The sequence below is a fragment of the Dendropsophus ebraccatus genome, chromosome 14 (genome assembly GCF_027789765.1).
Source record: "Dendropsophus ebraccatus isolate aDenEbr1 chromosome 14, aDenEbr1.pat, whole genome shotgun sequence".
Lineage (NCBI taxonomy): Eukaryota > Metazoa > Chordata > Amphibia > Anura > Hylidae > Dendropsophus > Dendropsophus ebraccatus.
In genome coordinates this window covers 56569260-56589500 of record NC_091467.1, presented here as the reverse complement: position 1 = coordinate 56589500, position 20241 = coordinate 56569260, and the positions used below count along the sequence as shown (strand labels likewise).

General features: G+C 49.0%; 1 protein-coding gene across 3 annotated transcripts in view; it reads left to right on the top strand.

Moving 5' to 3' along the window:
* The window catches only part of RNF157 (ring finger protein 157), a 45347-nt gene that overhangs the window by 9170 nt on the left and 15936 nt on the right, over window positions 1–20241 (top strand). For 2 of the 3 annotated variants that reach the window (XM_069953898.1, XM_069953897.1), the window contains exons 3-7: window positions 1004–1122; window positions 10616–10704; window positions 13247–13393; window positions 13631–13748; window positions 13839–13905. In XM_069953898.1, the coding sequence (XP_069809999.1) occupies window positions 1004–1122; window positions 10616–10704; window positions 13247–13393; window positions 13631–13748; window positions 13839–13905 (540 nt within the window). Of the gene's footprint in view, window positions 1–1003; window positions 1123–10615; window positions 10705–11421; window positions 11475–13246; window positions 13394–13630; window positions 13749–13838; window positions 13906–20241 lie in introns of those variants that run through there. The other variant, XM_069953899.1, reaches the window with a different exon arrangement.

The window sequence follows — 20241 nt, the reverse complement described above, 5'->3', positions numbered from 1 at the left end:
CATTGTAGTTTCTTTGTAATGTTGGGAGAATTAATGACAATGAGTTCATTAGCAACTTGACCTCAGATTAACCCTTCTGGCATTACAAAGAAACTACAAAGTTACTGATAAAGCCAGTCAAGAGACTTGTTCACATCAGCTGTCTCTGAGTGGAGACGGAGAGAAAAGCGTATATATATAAGTTATCTTTCAGTGGTATACCCCTTTAAGTCTATGGATTGTCTAAGTCTGTGGACTGGCTGACATGTCTACAGAAAATAGAGGGCCCCATCTAGTATGGTTGGCAGCTCAGATATGAGACACCAGTGTTCGTTGGAGGAGGTGCACCAAAGTTTTTATAATTTATAAATAAATGGGAACTCCAGCAAAAAATATTTTCTTTCAAATCAACTGGTGCTAGAAAATTGCCAGAGGCAGCTGTGGGTGGGGACCCAAGGGCAGCGCTGAGGGGCCCAGAGATAGGTGGGTTTGGTTTGTGAATTTTTTTTTTTTTTTTTTTTTGCACCCCAAAGGCTTCCTGACTTTTTTTTAGTTTGGTAGAACTTCTTCTTCTTTAATAACAGGAACACCTTAAATATAGAGAAAAAAAATCTCTTAATATATATAAGAAAAAATCTCAAGACTTCTAGCACTTAGCGGCTGTATGTCCTGCAGGAAGTGGTGTATTTTTTCCACTCCGGAAGGCAGGAGAGAGCTACCGCTCTGGGCAGTTCCTGTCTCGGACAGAGGTGGCAGCAGAGAGCTTTGTGTCAGACTGGAAAGATAACACCACTTCCTGCAGGACATACAGCAGATAAGTACTGGAAGAATGGAGATTTTTTAATGGAAGTAAATTACAAATCTGTGGCAACTTACAGTTGATTTGAATTTTTTTCTCTCGCTAGAGTGCCCCTTTAATCTTGAAACCCTGTTGTAATGTGTATACCACTGCGTGCTGGGTCACAGATAATAATGCACTTTGACTGTACCTGTGTGTCTCACTTGTACGTTTTTCCATACCCAGGGAGTTACTTTGCCAGCCATTTTATCATGGGCGGAGAGAAGTTTGAGTCCAGCCATCCTGAAGGTTACCTCTTTGGTGAGAACAGCGACCTGAACTTTCTGGGAAGTCGTCCGGTCACGGTATGTGCACTGAATTCTATCGGTCCTGAAATTCTAATGGTCCCTGAACCTTAATCCTAGTAAAACACTGTGTTATTACATGCCATATGGATGACCTGCTCCTGTCTGCTCTATATCGAACAGTTTATGTAGAGAATATTTCAGTAATTGCTTCCTATGATAAGCCAACAAAGCTTCTATCTGTTTACTCCACCACACACTGCCCCCCTCCTCCCTGCGCCAGCCTGTGTGTTGGGGGCACACCAGGATACCCCCGCCTCCTTACGCAGGGACGGATCACAGTGCTTACACGTGTATGGCTAATCCTGTACACACGCACTGTTAACCCTCGCTGCTGCTTTAGTGTCGGATAACCTTCTACTTTCCAGCTTTTATTGTCAGTGACAGGCTTGGACCAGGTTATTGTAGACTGGATAAGGGACTAGTCAACAGGTACCTGGAATTATTACAAAAGGCTACTTCTCCTAAAGCCCCTGTTTCCTCTGGTCCGCTATGGGTTAGCCTGCACACAGTCCATAGCTGTCCGGCCAGGGGTATATATGTATACATATAGTTATGTATAGCCTGGTACTAGTCACTGGTGGGGGAGTAAGGTGTGAGGGTAAGCCTGCACACAGTCCATAGCTGTCCTGCCAGGGTTATATATGTATATGTATGTAGTTATGTATAGCCTGGTACTAGTCACTGGTGGGGGAGCAATGTGTGAGGGTAAGCCTGCACACAGTCCATAGCTGTCCTGCCAGGGGTATATATGTATATGTATACAGTTATGTATAGCCTGGTACTAGTCACTGGTGGGGGAGTAATGTGTGAGGGTAAGCCTGCACACAGTCCATAGCTGTTTAGCCAGGGGTATATATGTATATGTATACAGTTATGTATAGCCTGGTACTAGTCACTGGTGGGGGAGCAATGTGTGAGGGTAAGCCTGCACACAGTCCATAGCTGTTTAGCCAGGGGTATATATGTATATGTATACAGTTATGTATAGCCTGGTACTAGTCACTGGTGGGGGAGTAATGTGTGAGGGTAAGCCTGCACACAGTCCATAGCTGTCCTGCCAGGGGTATATATGTATATGTATACAGTTATGTATAGCCTGGTACTAGTCACTGGTGGGGGAGTAATGTGTGAGGGTAAGCCTGCACACAGTCCATAGTTGTCTGGGCAGGGGTATATATGAATACAGATGGTTATGTATAGCCTGGTACTAGTAACTGGCAGGGAAGTCGTTCCTGTGTGAGATCATGCACAGATTATGTCAGAGCCAATCAGAAGGAATAGAGGAGGTCTACAACAGCAAGATGCTTAAAGTGAAAGTGGCAAGTGACTTACATAATACAGTAGTACAAGCCTGTAACTAGGACTGGGCAATTTAAAGGAGAAGTCTGGGCACAGACTTTTTTTCAAAACTGCCAGTAAAGAAGTGGAAGAACCTAACAACATGCACTTACCACCCAGACTCCTGCACTGGGGCCTGCTGTCCTCCGCTCCGGTTCCTTTAATCAAACAAGCTTGATTAATCTGCCCTTAGGGGTCCCCACTTTGTTTGTTTTTTTTATTTTAAATAGCTAATTTGACTGCCTGAACGCCCTGGGGCAGGAGTGAAGCAGCAGCCTCCGTGGTACTATAGGTCCCAGCATATATCCTTTGCCTCCAAACAACCGGTAACAGCATCGCACATGTCCTTTGCCCGACTCCTATGTTCCCTAGTTGGAAAGCTGGGTGACAGATAGTATGGTTACCAATGCAGTCTGCCCAGGAGTTGCGGGAGAGCCTTGTAGTCTGCTCCTGGCAGCCATATTGGTAGTCACTCAACTTTCCTGGGATTTGATTACAAAAATCAGAACTGAACAGAACCTTACAAAACTTGTCATAAGGTGCTATGTATAGGGGGAGGGCATGCTGGGAGTTATGCAATTGCAGAGCATGATGGGAGTTGCAGTTTTGCAGTTGCAGTGTATGCTGGGAGTTGTAATTTTGCTGTTCCAGGGCATGCTGGGAGTTGCAGTCTTGCAGCAGCTGGAGCACCAAAGGCCTATACACAGCTCCAGGGCTGGCACAGTGTACATGGAGGAAACTGCTAAGTTACATACAGACGCTGGCAGCTCTCTTCTCCTTACCTACAACGAGGGGTTGAGAGATAGTTATTCTAGGAAAGAGTAGGGAATAGGTACAGATAGGAATAGATTTAGCAAAAAAAAATAAAAAAAATGGAGATTTGAACTGAGAGATGTCTGTCATGCTAAAAAAACACAAGATTTTATTTTTTTGTCCATATGGCCCAGCCCTATCTTATAAGAGAAAAATGCCTCTTTTCCACCTAAGGGGAACCTGTACATCAGATTGAAGACAGCTTTTAGCTTTATTGTCAGATGTCGTTCCACTACTAATAAAAGTCTACAGAGAAAGGAGAAGAGGGATGAGGGAAGAGAGACACTGCAGGGAGAAGCATGGAGAGATGCTGGGTTTCCTTGGCCCATGGCTGGATTCCCAGCATAGGACTACATTACCATCACAATTCTGAGATATGCCGACACCTGTCATAATGGGATGGAGGCATATTCAGGCAGATATTGTCACATGCACATCCAGTGGAGCTGAGCTCAGGGAAAGCTGATAACTACAGGGCAGAACTAAGAAAACGGCCCTGGGAAAAAGTTACACTTTAATGTTTTAGGCTATGTTCACACTATGTAAAAGTACGATCGTTGTTGCCATCGGCAACAACGGCCGTATTTTGTACGCCTGTAAACACTGCCCTATCTGCTATGGGATCCCTGCCGGACTTAAGTACCGGTTGGGATGATCTTTGCAGAGACCGGCCGTTCCGTGTATGAAGTTCGAAGTTCACTGAATTGCGGACACAGAAAACTACCAGTTAAACTGTCGGTTATTTGCGGGTCAACATGGGATCCCGGCCGAAGCGTACACGATGTGTATATGCTCCAGCCGGGATCTCATTGAAGTAGAGGCATTGTTCCACCCGGCACAAAGTACGGCGGTTGTTGCTGATGGCAACAACGGCCGTACTTTTACATAGTGTGAACATAGCCTTAGCATGTATTATACCCTCCATGCTGTATACAGTGCACAGCCACAGTGTACCCCCTTCCCTCGGTACTGTATGCAGCCACAGTGCACCCCCTGCCCCCCATACTGTATACAGCTACAGCACACCCCCTGCCCTCCATACTGTATGCAGCCACAGTGCACCCCCTGCCAGTATGCACAGTGCACTCCCTGCCCTCCGTACTGTATGCAGCCACAGTGCACCCCCTGCCCTTTGTAAAGTATGCAGCCACAGTGCACCCCCTGCCCTCCTTACTGTATGCAGCCACAGTGCACCCCCTGTCCTCCTTACTGTATGCAGCCACAGTGCACCCCCTGCCCTCCATACTGTATGCAGCCACAGTGCACCCTCTGCCGTCAATACTGTATGCACAGTGCACCCCCTGCCCTCCATACTGTATACAGCCAAGGTGCACCCGCTGCCCTCCCATACTGTATGCAGCCACATTGCACCCGCTGCCCTCCCATACTGTATGCAGCCACAGTGCACCCCCTGCCCTCCCATACTGTATGCAGCCACAGTGCACCTCCTGCCCTCCATACTTTATGCAGCCACAGTGCACCCCCTGCCAGTATGCACAGTGCACCCCCTGGTCTCCGTACTGTATGCAGCCACAGTGCACCCCTTGCCCTCCATACTGTATGTAGCCACAGTGCAACCCCTGCCCTCCATACTGTATGCAGAGTGCACCCCCTGCCCTCCATACTGTATGCACAGTGCACCCCCTGCCCCCCATACTGTATGCAGCCACAGTGCATCTCCTGTCCTCCATACTTTATGCAGCCACAGTGCACCCCCTGCCAGTATGCACAGTAAACCCCCTGCCCTCCGTACTGTATGCAGCCACAGTGCATCCCTTGCCCTCCATACTGTATGCAGCCACAGTGCATCCCTTGCCCTCCATACTGTATGCAGCCACAGTTCACCCCCTGCCCTCCATACTGTATGCACAGTGCATCCCCTGCATTCCATACTGTATGCACAGTGCCCCTTCTGCCCTCCATACTGTATGCACAGTGCCCCTTCTGCCCTCCATACTGTATGCACAGTGCACCCCTGCCCTCCACAGTGCACCCCCTGCCCTCCATACTGTATGCACATTGCACCCCCTGCCCTCCATATTGTAAACTGCCACAGTGCACTCCTTGCCCTCCATGCTGTGTGCAGCCACAGTGCACCCCTTGCCCTCCCTCCTGTATGCACAGTGCACCCCCTTACCTCCATACTGTATGCAGCCACAGTGCACTCCCTGCCTTACATACTGTATGCAGTCACAGTGCTGCACGCCCTGCCCAACATACTGTATGTAGCCACAGTGCACCCGCAAACACACACCTCTGCCTCCATACTGTATACAGCCACAGTGCACCCCCTGCCCTCCATACTGTGTGCAGCCACAGTGCACCCCCTGCCCTCCATACTGTGTGCAGCCACAGTGCACCCCCTGCCCTCCATACTGTGTGCAGCCACAGTGTACCCCCTGCCCTCCATACTGTATGCAGCCACTGTGAACCTCCTGCTCTCCATACTGTATGCACAATGCCCCCCTGCCCTCCATACTGTATGCACAATGCCCCCCTGCCCTCCATACTGTATGCATAGTTCATAGCCCCCACCCCCTTCCTCTTCTTCAGCAGATTATCAGTATACAAGTCCTGTTCTTGTGGCGCATGGTTGACCGCACTCGGGTGATTGTATAGGTGAGGACAGTTTTATTAGACAGCTGGAGGTCGCCTATTCCTTTGCAGGTTCTCTACCGATAAATAAGTGGTGTCCTGTATAAGTAGTGACCCCTGTGACTGAGCTCGCCGTATCAGCGCAATCGGATGATGATGATAAAGCTGCGTGCGCTGCTCATTGTACATCTGTCCCTGATTTTCCGACCTCAGAGCAGCCATCCCGGCAGGAGAACCCCGACTCTCCGCTCAGGGTAATAGCAGTGTTTGTGGGTGCACAGTATGCAATGATTGACAGCTTCCTTAATTTCCTTTTCATTCACATTTACGTCTTCACTCTGCGTCTCTGAGTTTTTCTGCTTGTCTGGGCAATCCTCAGTCATGGGTAAGGTGATGACAAGCACTCCGGAGATAAATGGGCCGGAGGATCCAGTCCTTTAGCAGTGACAAGGTTAAATGCATATTCCCCAGGAAAGAGGATGATGCTGGTGACACCAGACCGACAGGATGGTGGAGGGTCATCCAAATGGAGGATAAATATAGCTTCATCCAAGGACCCCCACCTCGCAGTGCTGCCCTGCAGATCAACCTGTAGCAATGTTTTCCAACCTGTTGCTCTCCAGCCGCTGCGAAACGACAACACACAGCATGCTGGGAGCTGAGCTTTTACAACACACAGGTCGGAAAAAAATCTCTGTATCGAGTGTTGTTATCTACTAGAACAGGGGTAGGGAACCTTGGCTCTCCGGCTGTTGCAAAACTACAACTCCCATCATGCCTGGACAGCAGAAGCTAATGCTAATGTCTATTTTTTTTTTTTTTTTTTGTGAACTCAACTTAATCGCAATTTTTTTTCCCCAGTAGATAAGATACCAGTTATATCCGGATTCAGAGAAGAAGAAACATTAGGCTAAAGTAATGATATTCTATATAGGGATTTAAAGTGGGAGATTTATCAAACATGGTGTAAAGTGAAACTGTCTCAGTTGCCCCTAGCAACCAATCAGATTCCACCTTTCATTTTCCAAAGAGTCTGTGAAGAATGAAAGGTGGAATCTGATTGGTTGCTAGGGGCAACTGAGACAGTTTCACTTTACACCATGTTTGATAAATCTCCTCCTTAGTGTACTTGGTGCCCTATGAACCTGTCAGTAAATAATTTTACTATTGAAATGAATGAGGAGGTTATGGTTTATGGTTATGCATGGAGCTGAGGACCCTATTATATGGCACTTGCCTGCAGCCCTCACTATTAGTAGCATTGTGCACAAAGGTATCGACCCTTCTCATTGTGTTTAATACTAGCAATATAAATAAATGTAGCTGCAGTGAAACGATGCCGGGCAACTGGACTGGTTACTACAGTCATGGCCAAAAGTTTTGAGAATGACACAAATATTATATTTTCACATTCTCTGCTGCCCTCTGTTTTTTATGTGTGTTTGTCAGATGTTTTTATCACATACAGAAATATAACTGCAATCATATTATGAGTAACAAAAGCTTATATTGACAGAATGAGTTAATGCAGCAAGTCAATATTTGCAGTGTTGACCCTTCTTCTTCAGGACCTCTGCAATTCTCCCGGCTGCTCTCAATCAACTTCTGGACCAAATCCTGACTGATAGCAGTCCATTCTTGCACAATCAATGCTTGCATTTTGTCAGAATTTGTTGGTTTTTGTTTGTCCACCCGTCTCTTGATGATTGATCACAAGTTCTCAATGGGATTAAGATCTGGGGAGTTTCCAGGCCATGGACCCAAAATCTCTATGTTTTGTTTCCTAAGCCATTTAGTTATCACCTTTGCTTTATGGCAAGGTGCTCCATCATGCTGGAAAAGGCATTGTTGATCGCCAAACTGCTCTTGGACGGTTGGGAGAAGTTGCTCTTGGAGGACATTCTAGTACCATTCTTTATTCATGACTGTGTTTTTAGGCAAGACTGTGAGAGAGCCGATTCCCTTGGCTGAGAAGCAACCCCACACATGAATGGTTTCAGGATGCTTTACAGGTGGCATGAGACAAGACTGGTGGTAGCGCTCACCTCGTCTTCTCCGAATAAGCTGTTTTCCAGATGTCCCAAACAATCGGAAAAGGGATTCATCAGAGAAAATGACTTAGTCCTCAGCAGTCCACTCCCTGTACCTTTTGCAGAATATCAGTCTGTCCTTGATGTTTTTTTCTAGAGAGAAGTGGCTTCTTTGCTGCCCCCCTTGAGACCAGGCCTTGCTCCAAAAGTCTCCGCCTCACAGTGTGTGCAGATGCACTCACACCTGCCTGCTGCCATTCCTGAGCAAGCTCTGCAATGCTGGTAGCCCGATCCCGCAGCTAAAACACTTTTAAGAGACGATCCTGGCGCTTGCTGGTCTTTCTTGGGTGCCCTGGAGCCTTTTTGGCAACAATGGAACCTCTCTCCTTGAAGTTCTTGATGATGCGATAGATTGTTGACTAAGGTGCAGTCTTTCTAGCTGCGATACTCTTCCCTTTGGAGATAACCATGGTTAACAGAAGAGAAACAATGATGCCAAGCACCAGCCTCCTTTTAAAGTGTCCAGTGGTGTCATTCTTACTTAATCATGACAGATTGATCTCCAGCCCTGTCCTTATCAACACCCACACCTGTGTTAATGGAGCAATCACTGAAACGATGTTGGCTGGTCCTTTTAAGGCAGGGCTGCAATGATGTTGAAATGTGTTTTGGGGGATAAAGTTCATTTTCTAGGCAAATATTGACTTTGCAAGTAATTGTACCATTGACTTTGCTTTTTTTTTTTTGTCTGGTTGTTTGGATGGATTCTGCAACAGAGGCCCCAAACGGAACCTCTGACACAGATGTGAACCTAGCCTAAGGGCCCTATTACACAGAGAGATAATCAGCCAATTCAGCCCGATTTGGGTGTTTTTCGCTTTGAGACAACGGTCAGCCAGTGAAATGGTTATTGGCTGGTTGTTTCTTTAGGCCCACACCTAAAATTGTCGGCCACCAACCCTGCATCGCTACGTGTAAGGCCCCGTTCACACTACCAAATCCTGCCTTCTATTAGTTTGAATGGGGGGGGGGCTTGCGCGCCTCCACTCTTTGCGCCTCTCCGCTCAAAGAGGCCCTAATAGCGATGTGCGGCTGACAATTGCCCAAACAGTAAATACTTCACATGTCCACGCTCCCAGTCTTCTTCTGCGCTCTGTATGTGTCCCGGCACCGCATGCTGCAGCTTCAGAGCAGCCTATCACTGGCCGGGACCACAGCTTAGACCAGCTGTTCTGAAGCTGCAGTGCTGGGATGCATACAGAGCGCAGGAGAAGACTGGGAGTGTGGACAGGTGAAGTATTTACTGTCCGTGCAGCCCTTGATAATCGATTATCGGGCCGTGTAATAGGCCCAGTAAATGAGTACCGATCTGCTAGATTACAGTATTGATCGGGCTGCCAACAGCCTGTGTAGGACCCGTAAGCTGTGCTGGCACATTTGCAGTTTAGTAGCATTTCCTTGAGTCAAATTAAATTAAAGAGACTAAAGAAATTAGATTACTTCATTATGTGGACCTTGCAGTCTTGCCTAAATTAAAGGGGTACTCCTGGAGGAAAAAAATATTTTTAGATCAACTAGTGTCAGAAAGTTATACAGATTTGTAAATTACTTTTGTTTAAAATCAACTATCCCAGTACTTATCAGCTGCTGTATGTCCTGCCACCTCTGTCCTAGACAGGAACTGTCCAGAGCAGCAGAGGCTTTCTATTGGGTTTTGCTACTGCTCTGGACAGTTCTGGACAGACACCACTTCTGCAGGACATACAGCAGCTGATAAGTACTGTAAGGCTTTTTATTTTTAAATAGAAGTAATTTATAAATCTGAATAACATTCTAACACCAGTTGATTTGGGCTTTGCCACGCTTTATAAGATCACTTCACTTCTGAACACACAAGCTGCAAATCTTAGATAGTCTATTAAGGCTATAGTCTCACTTTTTCGGTCATGTTGCTACAACTTTATCTACATTGACTGTCTGAACTTTACTATGTACATTACCAGGCTTCAATGCAGTTGTTTTTTCTTGTCATAAGCGATTTTATAAAGCCTTGCCTTGCTGATCACATGACAAAGCTCAGACAACAATTTAGATAAAATTGCAGATAATCAATTAGGCCCTAATCATATAAAAAAGTATATAGGTGTGTGTCTTCTAGTGATGTCTAGGCAGAGCTGACTACATTCATATTGTTACAGCAGCTGTATAAATACACATATAAGCAACCTAAGGATGGACAGGTGAGTATGTTCAGTAGTAAGTTGACCATGTTGGGCCTCTTGGGCCTTGATCACTAGGTCTCCCAGCACTATACATGCCATTCAGCCTTTCCTTCTATACCTAGGCTATGCAACGGTGATCAAGGCCTGGGAGGGCCAACATGTCGGCTTGTGTTGCTGCTGTACATACTCACCAATGCCCATCCTTAAATTGTTGGCATTGTATGCATAAACTTCTATCTGAGCAAGAATCAGTGTTTTAGTACTGACACTGGGTTGTGGTATTATACCTGTTCATACTATGACTGTGTGACGAGAAGCTCTGCTCCCATTCCATGATTATGCCACATTCACCTCCAGGCATTCCTTGCATGTCTTGTGGGTGCGTCGTAAGGGCTGAAGATGGGAATAGCCCTGCTGCTGTATGTTCTGTCTCTGGCTCCAGGGACTTGTTAATCCAGTTTACCCATACTAGGTTTCTTTCATGTCTTCTAGTTCCCATATGCTGCACCTTCCCCGCAGGAGCCCGTGAAGACTCTGCGCAGCCTGATCAATATCCGAAAAGACACATTACGTCTTGTCAGGTGAATATCTCCTTCTAAATATTGAGCTGTAACCTACATAATGGGGTCAGGGTTTCGACATGTTGGAGGACATGTAGTAAAGTACATCATGCACCACTGTTATTTTTAACCATTCTCCTCCATGTGATAGCCTATGTGACCTATAACATATTTGTTAATATATAAACTTTTGGCCTTTGGGTGTCCCATGCAAACTGCTTTCCACTGTCTGTTATTTAGGCAGTTATGTACAGCAGAGAGACCAAGACTCCCTCTGTTCTTCACTATATGCTGCGGTTGCACCAACTGCCATACTAAGCACTGCTCGGTTCCTGGCAGTTGTGGCGGGTGCCCGGCTACCACTGACAACCGGGACCCCCTGCAGATAGCACGGGCACAGCTCTTGTGCCTGTTTCATCTGAGGACGTACCGGCAGGTCCATATGCAGAAACGCACCACAATAGCCACAACACCACCACAAAAATGCCTGATAATGCCTAATGTTGTTTTGGCCCTTTTTGTGCCACAAGAACAGCTCTGGTGCCACAAGACCTCTCTCTGTGTCTTGTGGTATCTGCACCCAAACATTAGTGATACTTCCTTTAGGACCCATAGGTAGCATAAATTATCCGATAGCAGATGGTATTAAAGTTATAAAAAAAAATTTGAGCTGCCAGAGACACATGTCAAAAGCTTTGATGGGTCAGGGTCTGAGCATTCAGACCCTTTACAATCGTGAGAAGTCCGTATGTACAGATGACTGAAGGAGAGGAGGCCTCTATATTGTGCAGGTGATGGCTTTATGGCGACCTTTCCTTAGTAGCACAGATTGAAGAATCCGGGTGTGTTGCTATGGGGTCGGCTTCTCCCATTAGACACCACTTCAGTTACACAATTACCGCTTGCCGTATGAGCAGTTCCCATCTCTACAGACAAGAGGCCCTTCAGCGCCATAACCAGGAGGCAGGCTAGGAATATTTGTGACTTAACACTTTCAGCTCCAGACAACACTGCATACAGCACATGAGGTAAAAATAGATGCGTTCAACCTAATCTTCAGATTTCTAAGAAGACGTTCAGTGTAGCCTCCTTCTAACTGTTCACTACATAACTATTCTCAGGCGAGGCTTCTAAGATGACCTTCACATGTCTGAATAACTTAACACTAAAAAATAATGCACCAAGATAGAGATGTCAGATTGCTGCAAGACGACTCTCAGAGGCCACTTTTGCGTAGTGTACATTTTGGTGGCTGATCATTGACTGCTAGACATTGCCTCTATGATGCACCTAAAGACATTTACCTGCTGCATTGATGCTCATGGAGCCAAGTCACAGAAGGGAGGGGATATCATCACACTGGGGGGTGCCGGTGCACGAGAAGAGAGCGGCGCTGTGTGCTGGAACTGGGCGGTGTTTTGAAAAAAGGACCAAATCACTGGGAACCCTGCGCTAGTGCCGATTGGGTAATATAAAAAGAAAAAAAAAAAGTACGCCAACCGTGTCCCCTACTCTCCCGATTTAAAGGGGTAAGGCCCCATATTTAGCATGAATTACTCACCGCTCAAAGGTGTAAATCATGATTAAAATCTAGCTCCCAAGCAGGTGTAGATTTGTTCTGCAAATCTTGCAAATTTGTTCCGGCTTTACTAAGAGGCGTACGCAAAACACTGTACCAGCCTTGCCGGAGAACCGAGTAGGCACAAACATATGGCACACCCGGGGGCCTTTATTATGCCACAATCACATTTTGACCATGGCATCTAAAGGGTTAAACTATAAGGATGGAAGGTTTCTCTGCTCTTGATAGATCAGGGCCTCTACTGTCATGCAGTATCCACGTTCCCATGATTTTCTGCACAGGAGACAGGCTACTTTTGTCCCACCTACAAAAAACGTATTGTGGTCATTAAAGGGGTACTCTGGCGCTGATTAAAAAAAAAATTAATCAAACATAAACATAGTTTTTACACTTACCATCCCTCTGGAGTCTGTCTCCATTTAAATTTCCCACTGTTTGCAGGTCCCTGAACATCCAGTTGCTGGCTTCATTTTTTCTTTACTTCCTATTTTGTGGTTTCCCATGATGCACTTTGTCTTTTGTAATGTCTAACTGACTCTGTAGAACTGTTAGATGGCTTACTGCTTGCATAGCCAATCAGAGCTGAGCAACCAGAGTCATCTGACAAAGGGAGGCTGGCCTAACAGGGCTTAGACCCGCCTCCCTCTTGATGATGTTATTTTCACAAAATGGATACCACAAAAAAAACTGGGGTCCACAGTCATTAGGTACGAATGAGTTTACTTCACTTCCTGGTGGGGGATGGAGGAGGGAAAAGATAGGGAAGGGGGGCAGATAGGTGATTGAAGCATGTTACAAAGTTATATAATTTTGTAATGTGTTTCAATTGCTGGGGGAAAAAAATATTCACTGGAGTACCCCTTTAAAGGGTTAAGGATGGGGCAGCATATGACATGGGCAGGTTCATAGAAGTAAAAGCAGTAAAGATTCATATTTTGATGGTTTCTTTACTACCTTAGACTATATTCTTTCTTGTTGTAGGTGTACAGAGGAAGTGAAGGCCAGTGGTGCTGAAGGCAGCCGGCCCAAAGTACATTATAATGTGGAGTTTACATTTGACACTGATGCAAGGGTGGCCATTACCATCTATTACCAAGCCACAGAGGACTTCCAAGGGGGCATTGCCAGGTGAGGATGGGCAGAATACAAATGTTGCTGTCCAGGTTGTTTATTTTGAGCCTCGGCCCGTGCAATATTATGTATACAAGTCTGGTTGTATACTGTGTCACATATGTTTGTATCCAAGCAATAGACAATTGTCCAAATGCTGCAGATGACCTGGATTTGTAAATGTTATTTCTGGGTCTATGATGGCAAGGCCTGTTGTGGATGAGGATTGCAGACTTACTGTCTTGTCTTCCTTAGTTACATTCCTAAGTGCAGTAGTCTGCAGTCCGAGACTGTGCACTTCAAGAAAGGTGTCAGCCAGCAGTTCTGTCTTCCGTCACATACTGTGGACCCATCTGAGTGGAGAGAAGAAGAGGTGAGAGAAATGCATCCTTATAGAGAGTACAGGCATCTCTATGTAATGGAGAATAAAGGCTGAAATGTGTTCTCTATCTTTTTATTTTAGTTGACCTTTGATCTCGATCGAGAAGTATATCCTATGGTTGTCCATGCAGTTGTGGAGGAAGGAGAAGGTAAGAAATAAATTCTGTATAATCTTACTGGAACCATTGGCAAAGCACCGTTCAGCAGTCCTCATAACCATCACTATGTCAGTGCCTAATACAGTAAGACACCATCCCCCCTCTTGTTTCTCTGTCTCAGTATATACGGCTACAGAAGGGAGAGAATTAATAGTAATAGGAGCCCATGTGACAGGCAGAGGTGTCTGTATGATGAGGAGTCAGAGGAGAGAAGTGTTTTATAGTATAAGCATGGAGATAACTCTATTTGTAAGAGATTTGGGGAGATAAAGGTAATGATTTTATAGTTCTATTAGGTACAGCTGCCTTATAATAATAGTTTAATATTGTGGAGCTACCTGCTTCTAAGTCCCCCCCCCACACACACACACGCAGGGCCGTATTTGCCACTAGGCACCCGTGGTCCGGTGCCTAGGGCGGCGCCCTGCAGGGGGCGGCACCTACAGGGATCAAAATATATTTTTTTTAATAAAAAAAAATATTTTTAAGCCCTGCCGCCCTAGGTACCGGACCGCGGGTGCCTTGTCCGCGGCCGGGGGGGGGGGGGGAGGCGACACCGCCGCTGCCGCCACCGCCGCTGCCGCCACCGTTGTGCAGCCCCGGGGCATCCGGGGTGAGCTCCTTCCGGCACACGCTGCTTCTATCTCAGCCGGCAGCTCACCCCTGCAGCCCCGCAGTGCCCGAACTTCTTCCTGCTCGGCGCGATGACGTCACGAGCGCTGCAGCAGGAAGAAGTTCGGGCACCGCGGGGCTGCAGGGGTGAGCTGCCGGCTGAGATAGAAGCAGCGTGTGCCGGAAGGAGCTCACCCCGGACGCCACGAAGCTGCTTTGGGGGGACCTGACCGGTCTGCCTCTGCCCCCGGCTGTTCCCTCTTCCCCCCCACAGCTCCTCCCCCTGCCTGTGCCCCCATCTGCTCCCCCTGCCTGTGCCCCCCCTGCCCTCATCTGCCCCCTTTGCCTGTGCCCCCCATCTGCTCCCCCTGCCCCCATCTGCTCCCCCTGCCTGTGCCCCCCATCTGCTCCCCCTGCCCCCATCTGCTCCCCCTGCCTGTGCCCCTCATCTGCTCCCCCTGCCCCCAATCTGCTCCCCCTGCCTGTGCCCCCCATCTGCCCCCCCTGCCCTCATCTGCCCCCTTTGCCTGTGCCCCCCCTGCCCCCATCTGCTCCCCCTGCCCCCATCTGCTCCCCCTGCCCCCATCTGCTCCCCCTGCCTGTGCCCCCCATCTGCCCCCCCTGCCCTCATCTGCCCCCTTTGCCTGTGCCCCCCATCTGCCCCCCCTGCCCTCATCTGCCCCCTTTGCCTGTGCCCCCCATCTGCCCCCCTGCCCTCATCTGCCCCCTTTGCCTGTGCCCCCCATCTGCTCCCCCTGCCCCCATCTGCTCCCCCTGCCTGTGCCCCCCATCTGCTCCTCTGCTTCCCAGTTGCTCCCTCTTCTCCCCTTGTCCCCCCAGCTTCTCCCCTGCCACCCCAGCTGCCCCCATCCTCTCCCTGCCACCCCAGCGGCTCCCCCTGCCCCCTCAGATGCTCCCCCTGCCTCCCCAGATTCTCGCCCTGCCACCCCCAGCTGCTCCCCTTTCCGTCACCCCAGCTGCTCCCCCCTGTCACCCCAGATTTTCCCCCCTGTCTCCCCCAGCTGCCTTCCTTCCTCAGCCCCCCCCCCTCAGCTGCCTCCCTTCCCCAGTCACCCCCAGCTGCCTCCCTTCCTCAGCCCCCCCAGCTGCCTCCCTTCCCCAGTCACCCCCAGCTGCCTCCCTTTCCCAGTCACCCCCAGCTGCCTCCCTTCCTCAGCCCCCCCAGCTGCCTCCCTTCCCCAGTCACCCCCAGCTGCCTCCTTTCCTCAGCCCCCCCCCCAGCTGCCTCCCTTCCCCAGTCACCCCCAGCTGCCTCCCTTCCCCAGTCACCCCCAGCTGCCTCCCTTCCCCAGTCACCCCCAGCTGCCTCCCTTCCCCAGTCACCCCCCAGCTGCCTCCCTTCCCCAGTCACCCCCAGCTGCCTCCCTTCCCCAGTCACCCCCAGCTGCCTCCCTTCCCCAGTCACCCCCAGCTGCCTCCCTTCCCCAGTCACCCCCAGCTGCCTCCCTTCCCCAGTCACCCCCAGCTGCCTCCCTTCCCCAGTCACCCCAGCTGCCTCCCTTCCTCAGCCCCCCTCAGCTGCCTCCCTTCCCCAGTCACCCCCAGCTGCCTCCCTTCCCCAGTCACCCCCAGCTGCCTCCCTTCCCCAGTCACCCCCAGCTGCCTCCCTTCCCCAGTCACCCCCAGCTGCCTCCCTTCCCCTGTCACCCCCAGCTGCCTTCCTTCCTCAGCCCCCCCCCCCTCAGCTGCCTCCCTTCCCCAGTCACCCCCAGCTGCCTCCCTTCCTCCGCCCCCCCAGCTGCCTCCCTTCCCCAGTCACCCCCAGCTGCCTCCTTTCCTCAGCCCCCCCCAGCTGCCTCCCTTCCCCAGTCACCCCCAGCTGCCTCCCTTCCCCAGTCATCCCCCAGCTGCCTCCCTTCCCCAGTCACCCCCAGCTGCCTCCCTTCCCCAGTCACCCCCAGCTGCCTCCCTTCCTCAGCCCACCCCAGCTGCCTCCCTTCCCCAGTCACCCCCAGCTGCCTCCCTTCCCCAGTCCCCCCCAGCTGCCTCCCTTCATCAGCCCCCCCCCAGCTGCCTCCCTTCCTCAGCCCCCCCCAGCTGCCTCCCTTCCTCAGCCCCCCCCCAGCTGCCTCCCTTCCCCAGTCACCCCCAGCTGCCTCCCTTCCCCAGTCCCCCCCCAGGTGCCTCCCTTCCCCAGTCACCCCCAGCCGCCCGCCTGCAGACGAGTTGTGGTCAGAGAAGTCTTCATGATGGTTGCGTCAGATGGAGAAGAAAGCAAAAAGTGAGCAACGGCAATGGGAGAAGACGTCACCTGTGAGTCATTAGTAACTGCACTGTAAACACTTCTATAGTGTGCAGAGCCTGTGTACCATTGGGGTCTAAATGGGTCAGTGTATGGTTTGCGGTAGTGTACTGACACAGCCCCTCGTACACTACAGTACACTAGCGCAAACTTTTAAACTAGAATCAAACTACAACAGCTGCAGGCACTACAACTCCCAGCATATGCTGAGGGATGCAGACTGTCAGTACATGCAGGGAGTTGTAGTGCCTGCAGCTGTTGTAGTTGGGCCCTAGGTGGCATATAAGAATATATAGATCAGTGGGGGCTCAGTGCAGGGAAGTGACCCCAGGGATAGAACAAAAACATCTCCCCCTACCATATTAGTGATATTCTGGGGTCACTTCCCTGCACTGAGCCCCCACAGATCTCTGAATTCTGAGTGTATGATGCACCTGGGACCCAACTATAACAGCTGCAGGAACTAGAACTCCCAGCATATGCTGACAGTCTGCAGCCCTCAGAGTATGCTGGGAGTTGTAGTACAGCGTAGACAGATGTATTGCTGGACCTTCAGGGCTGATGGTTGTCACCCACAGATTGCAGCCACCAGGAGCCTCTGCACACAGTGATTTATTACAGGGTTGTCCTCTCAGAGACTACAACTCCCAGCATAGCCGGAGAGCTGTATAAATGTAGGGATTTGTCACAGATACAGATGAATTCAGGAAAGGAGCGGGGTCAGCATGTCGTGTCTCACTGGTTCTATATTGGTGGCCCCAGATGCCCCAGTCCCACACTGGACAGAAGCGGCCCCCAAACTAAGACGTCCCCGGCCTCCTTCCTTCCTCCATCACGTCTGTTTGATGAGAATAGCGGGCATCAAGCAGAGCGACACACAAGTGCCAGGGTATATACCATGCATGTAACCAGCCAGTGCCGGGGGGGGGGCGCCTCAGCAAGCAAGGTGCCTAGGGCAGCATGAACTCTAAATACAGGCCTGCACACACACACACACTTCCTGTGTTCAGTCTTGGTTTGTCTACTGCTAGAGATAAAATTCCCCCTTATAGACAGTGTACAGAAATATGCAGGCAAGAGAGACACCTAGTGGCCAAGACCCTGGGAAATTCTTCATTTTTGCTAATTGAATTAATTACATTGAAGTAAATTGTAAATTGTAAAGTTTCCCATATGGCTCTACTAAGCATTGCTCCCACCTAGCTAGAATCCTGCTCCACACTGATGAGGAGCAACACCCAAAACAGCTGTATGTGAATGGATGCATGTCCTTGGTTTTTCCCTTGTTATTACATTGACTTATAAAGCCACTTAATTTGGTGGTTTTGTTAGTTTCCCTACAGGAGCCATCCCTTGGCTGGGCCCTTCCTCGAGGGATACCTGGCTAGTCCTGTATGGTTATTTAATAGAGTAAAGTTGCTTGAAATCACAGTGACTGCTTATAGCATGACGCACACTGAGGGAAAGTCTGTTGTCTACTGTAAGACTTAAAAGGGTTTAGCCACCAGTAAAATTGTTCAGTGTACAGTATTAGTAAGTGTGTACCCAGTGTGACCCATAAACTAAAATCAGACTCCCCTTCTCCAGGCTGTGATGTCCTGCCCTGTGCTGAGTCTGTACTAAAGATGGCTGACATGAAGGAGCATGTGACCATGCCCCCTGTGTCCTCCATAGGCATATACAGGCTCAGTGGAGTACACTGGGGGTCGGGCATGGTCACATGCTCCTCCCTGTTGGCCATCTTATGGACAGAATCATCACAGAGCAGCAGGACTGTGGAGTCTGAGTCGGAGCTAGTTTTGGCTGGAGTCGGAAAAAAAAATGTACCGACTTTGACTCCAGCTTTAAAAAAATCTTTAAAAAATGTAGAATTGAATTTCGATATGAATTTTACAAGTTTTGCTTATGAATATATATTATGAGCAACATTCTAATAGGACACTGGCCCTATTACATATGGGTGGTCATGGAAAAGTTGTCGGTCACTATTTGGCAGTTTGTTTCTGAGCTGGAAGAATCCATTGTGTGGGGGGATGCTGGATGACTGTATATGAGCAGCAGTGTAATATGAAGATATCCTGTGTAATAAAGAGGAGGAGAAGACATAAGTAGTGTAGCAGTAACCTCTGTCCTCAGTGTGGTGTTTTCTCTCTGGGAGAAGATTGTGTGTTTTTATTCAGTGTTCTATGGCTGCAGCTGTGTGTGTGTGCTATGTCTGCAGCAGGCTGTGTATGTGTGCTATGTCTGCAGCAGGCTGTGTATGTGTGCTATAGCTGCAGCAGGCTGTGCGTGTGCTATAGCTGCAGCAGGCTGTGTGTGTGCTATGGCTGCAGCAGGCTGTGTGTGTGCTATGGATGCAGCAGGCTGTGTGTGTGCTATGGCTGCAGCAGGCTGTGTATGTGTGCTATAGCTGCAGCAGGCTGTGTGTGTGCTATGGCTGCAGCAGGCTGTGTATATGTGTGCTATGGCTGCAGCAAGCCCAGTGTGTGTGTGGTGTGTTTGCTATGGCTGCAGCAGGCTGTGTGTGTGTGTGTGTGTGTGTGTGTGTATGCTATGGCTGCAGCAGGCTGTGTGTGTGTGTGTGTGTGTGTGTGTATGCTATGGCTGCAGCAGGCTGTGTGTGTGTGTGTGTGTGTGTGTGTGCTATTGCGTGCCCCCACAGTGACCTTCTATATCACTGTGTGACCCCTCTCTATATCACTATGTGTGACCCCTCTCTATATCACTATGTGTTACCCCTCTCTATATCACTATTGCTGACCTCTATATTACAGGGATCTGGCATTGTTAGCAGTGTTTCTTTAAGTATGGTGAATATTTAGTTAGAAACATAGAAGACTGTCAGCAGGAAAAGACCACCTGCTCCTTCTAGTCTAGTTGTGAGTTGTTCAGGACATGGAGGCTGGAGACTGGCTGCATCCACTGCACACACAGGAAAATCTGCTTTATATACAGTATTCCTTTATTCACTCAGAAGTCGCCCCAGGATCATGTAGGACATTAGGGAGAAGCTGCTGAGGCAGTGTGATAATAACTCCCCTGGTATATGACCGGCCATTTATGAAGGAGCAGGAGTCGGTCCTGATAAATTTCAGGAGTCGGAGCTGCGGCTTACCGACTCCACAGTTCTGCAGAGCAGGACAGCATAGCCTGGAGGAGGGGAGTCTGGTTTTAGCTCTATGAGGTACACAGGGAGCTGCTGTCAGTATATACAGTAAGTACATTTACTAATACTGTACACTGAGCAATTTTACTATAAAGTGGTCAACCCCTTTAAAAGAAGCAATAGAGAATGTACCACTGTTATTGTACGTCTATCACCCTGAATATTATAGTTCCATTATTGGACATTTTTTCCTAATGCTATGAAATTATATCAACAACAAAAATCCTCAAGTGATCCATTATGCAGACAGAACATACTTGGGAATTCCTCTTGAGACGCTGGTTTA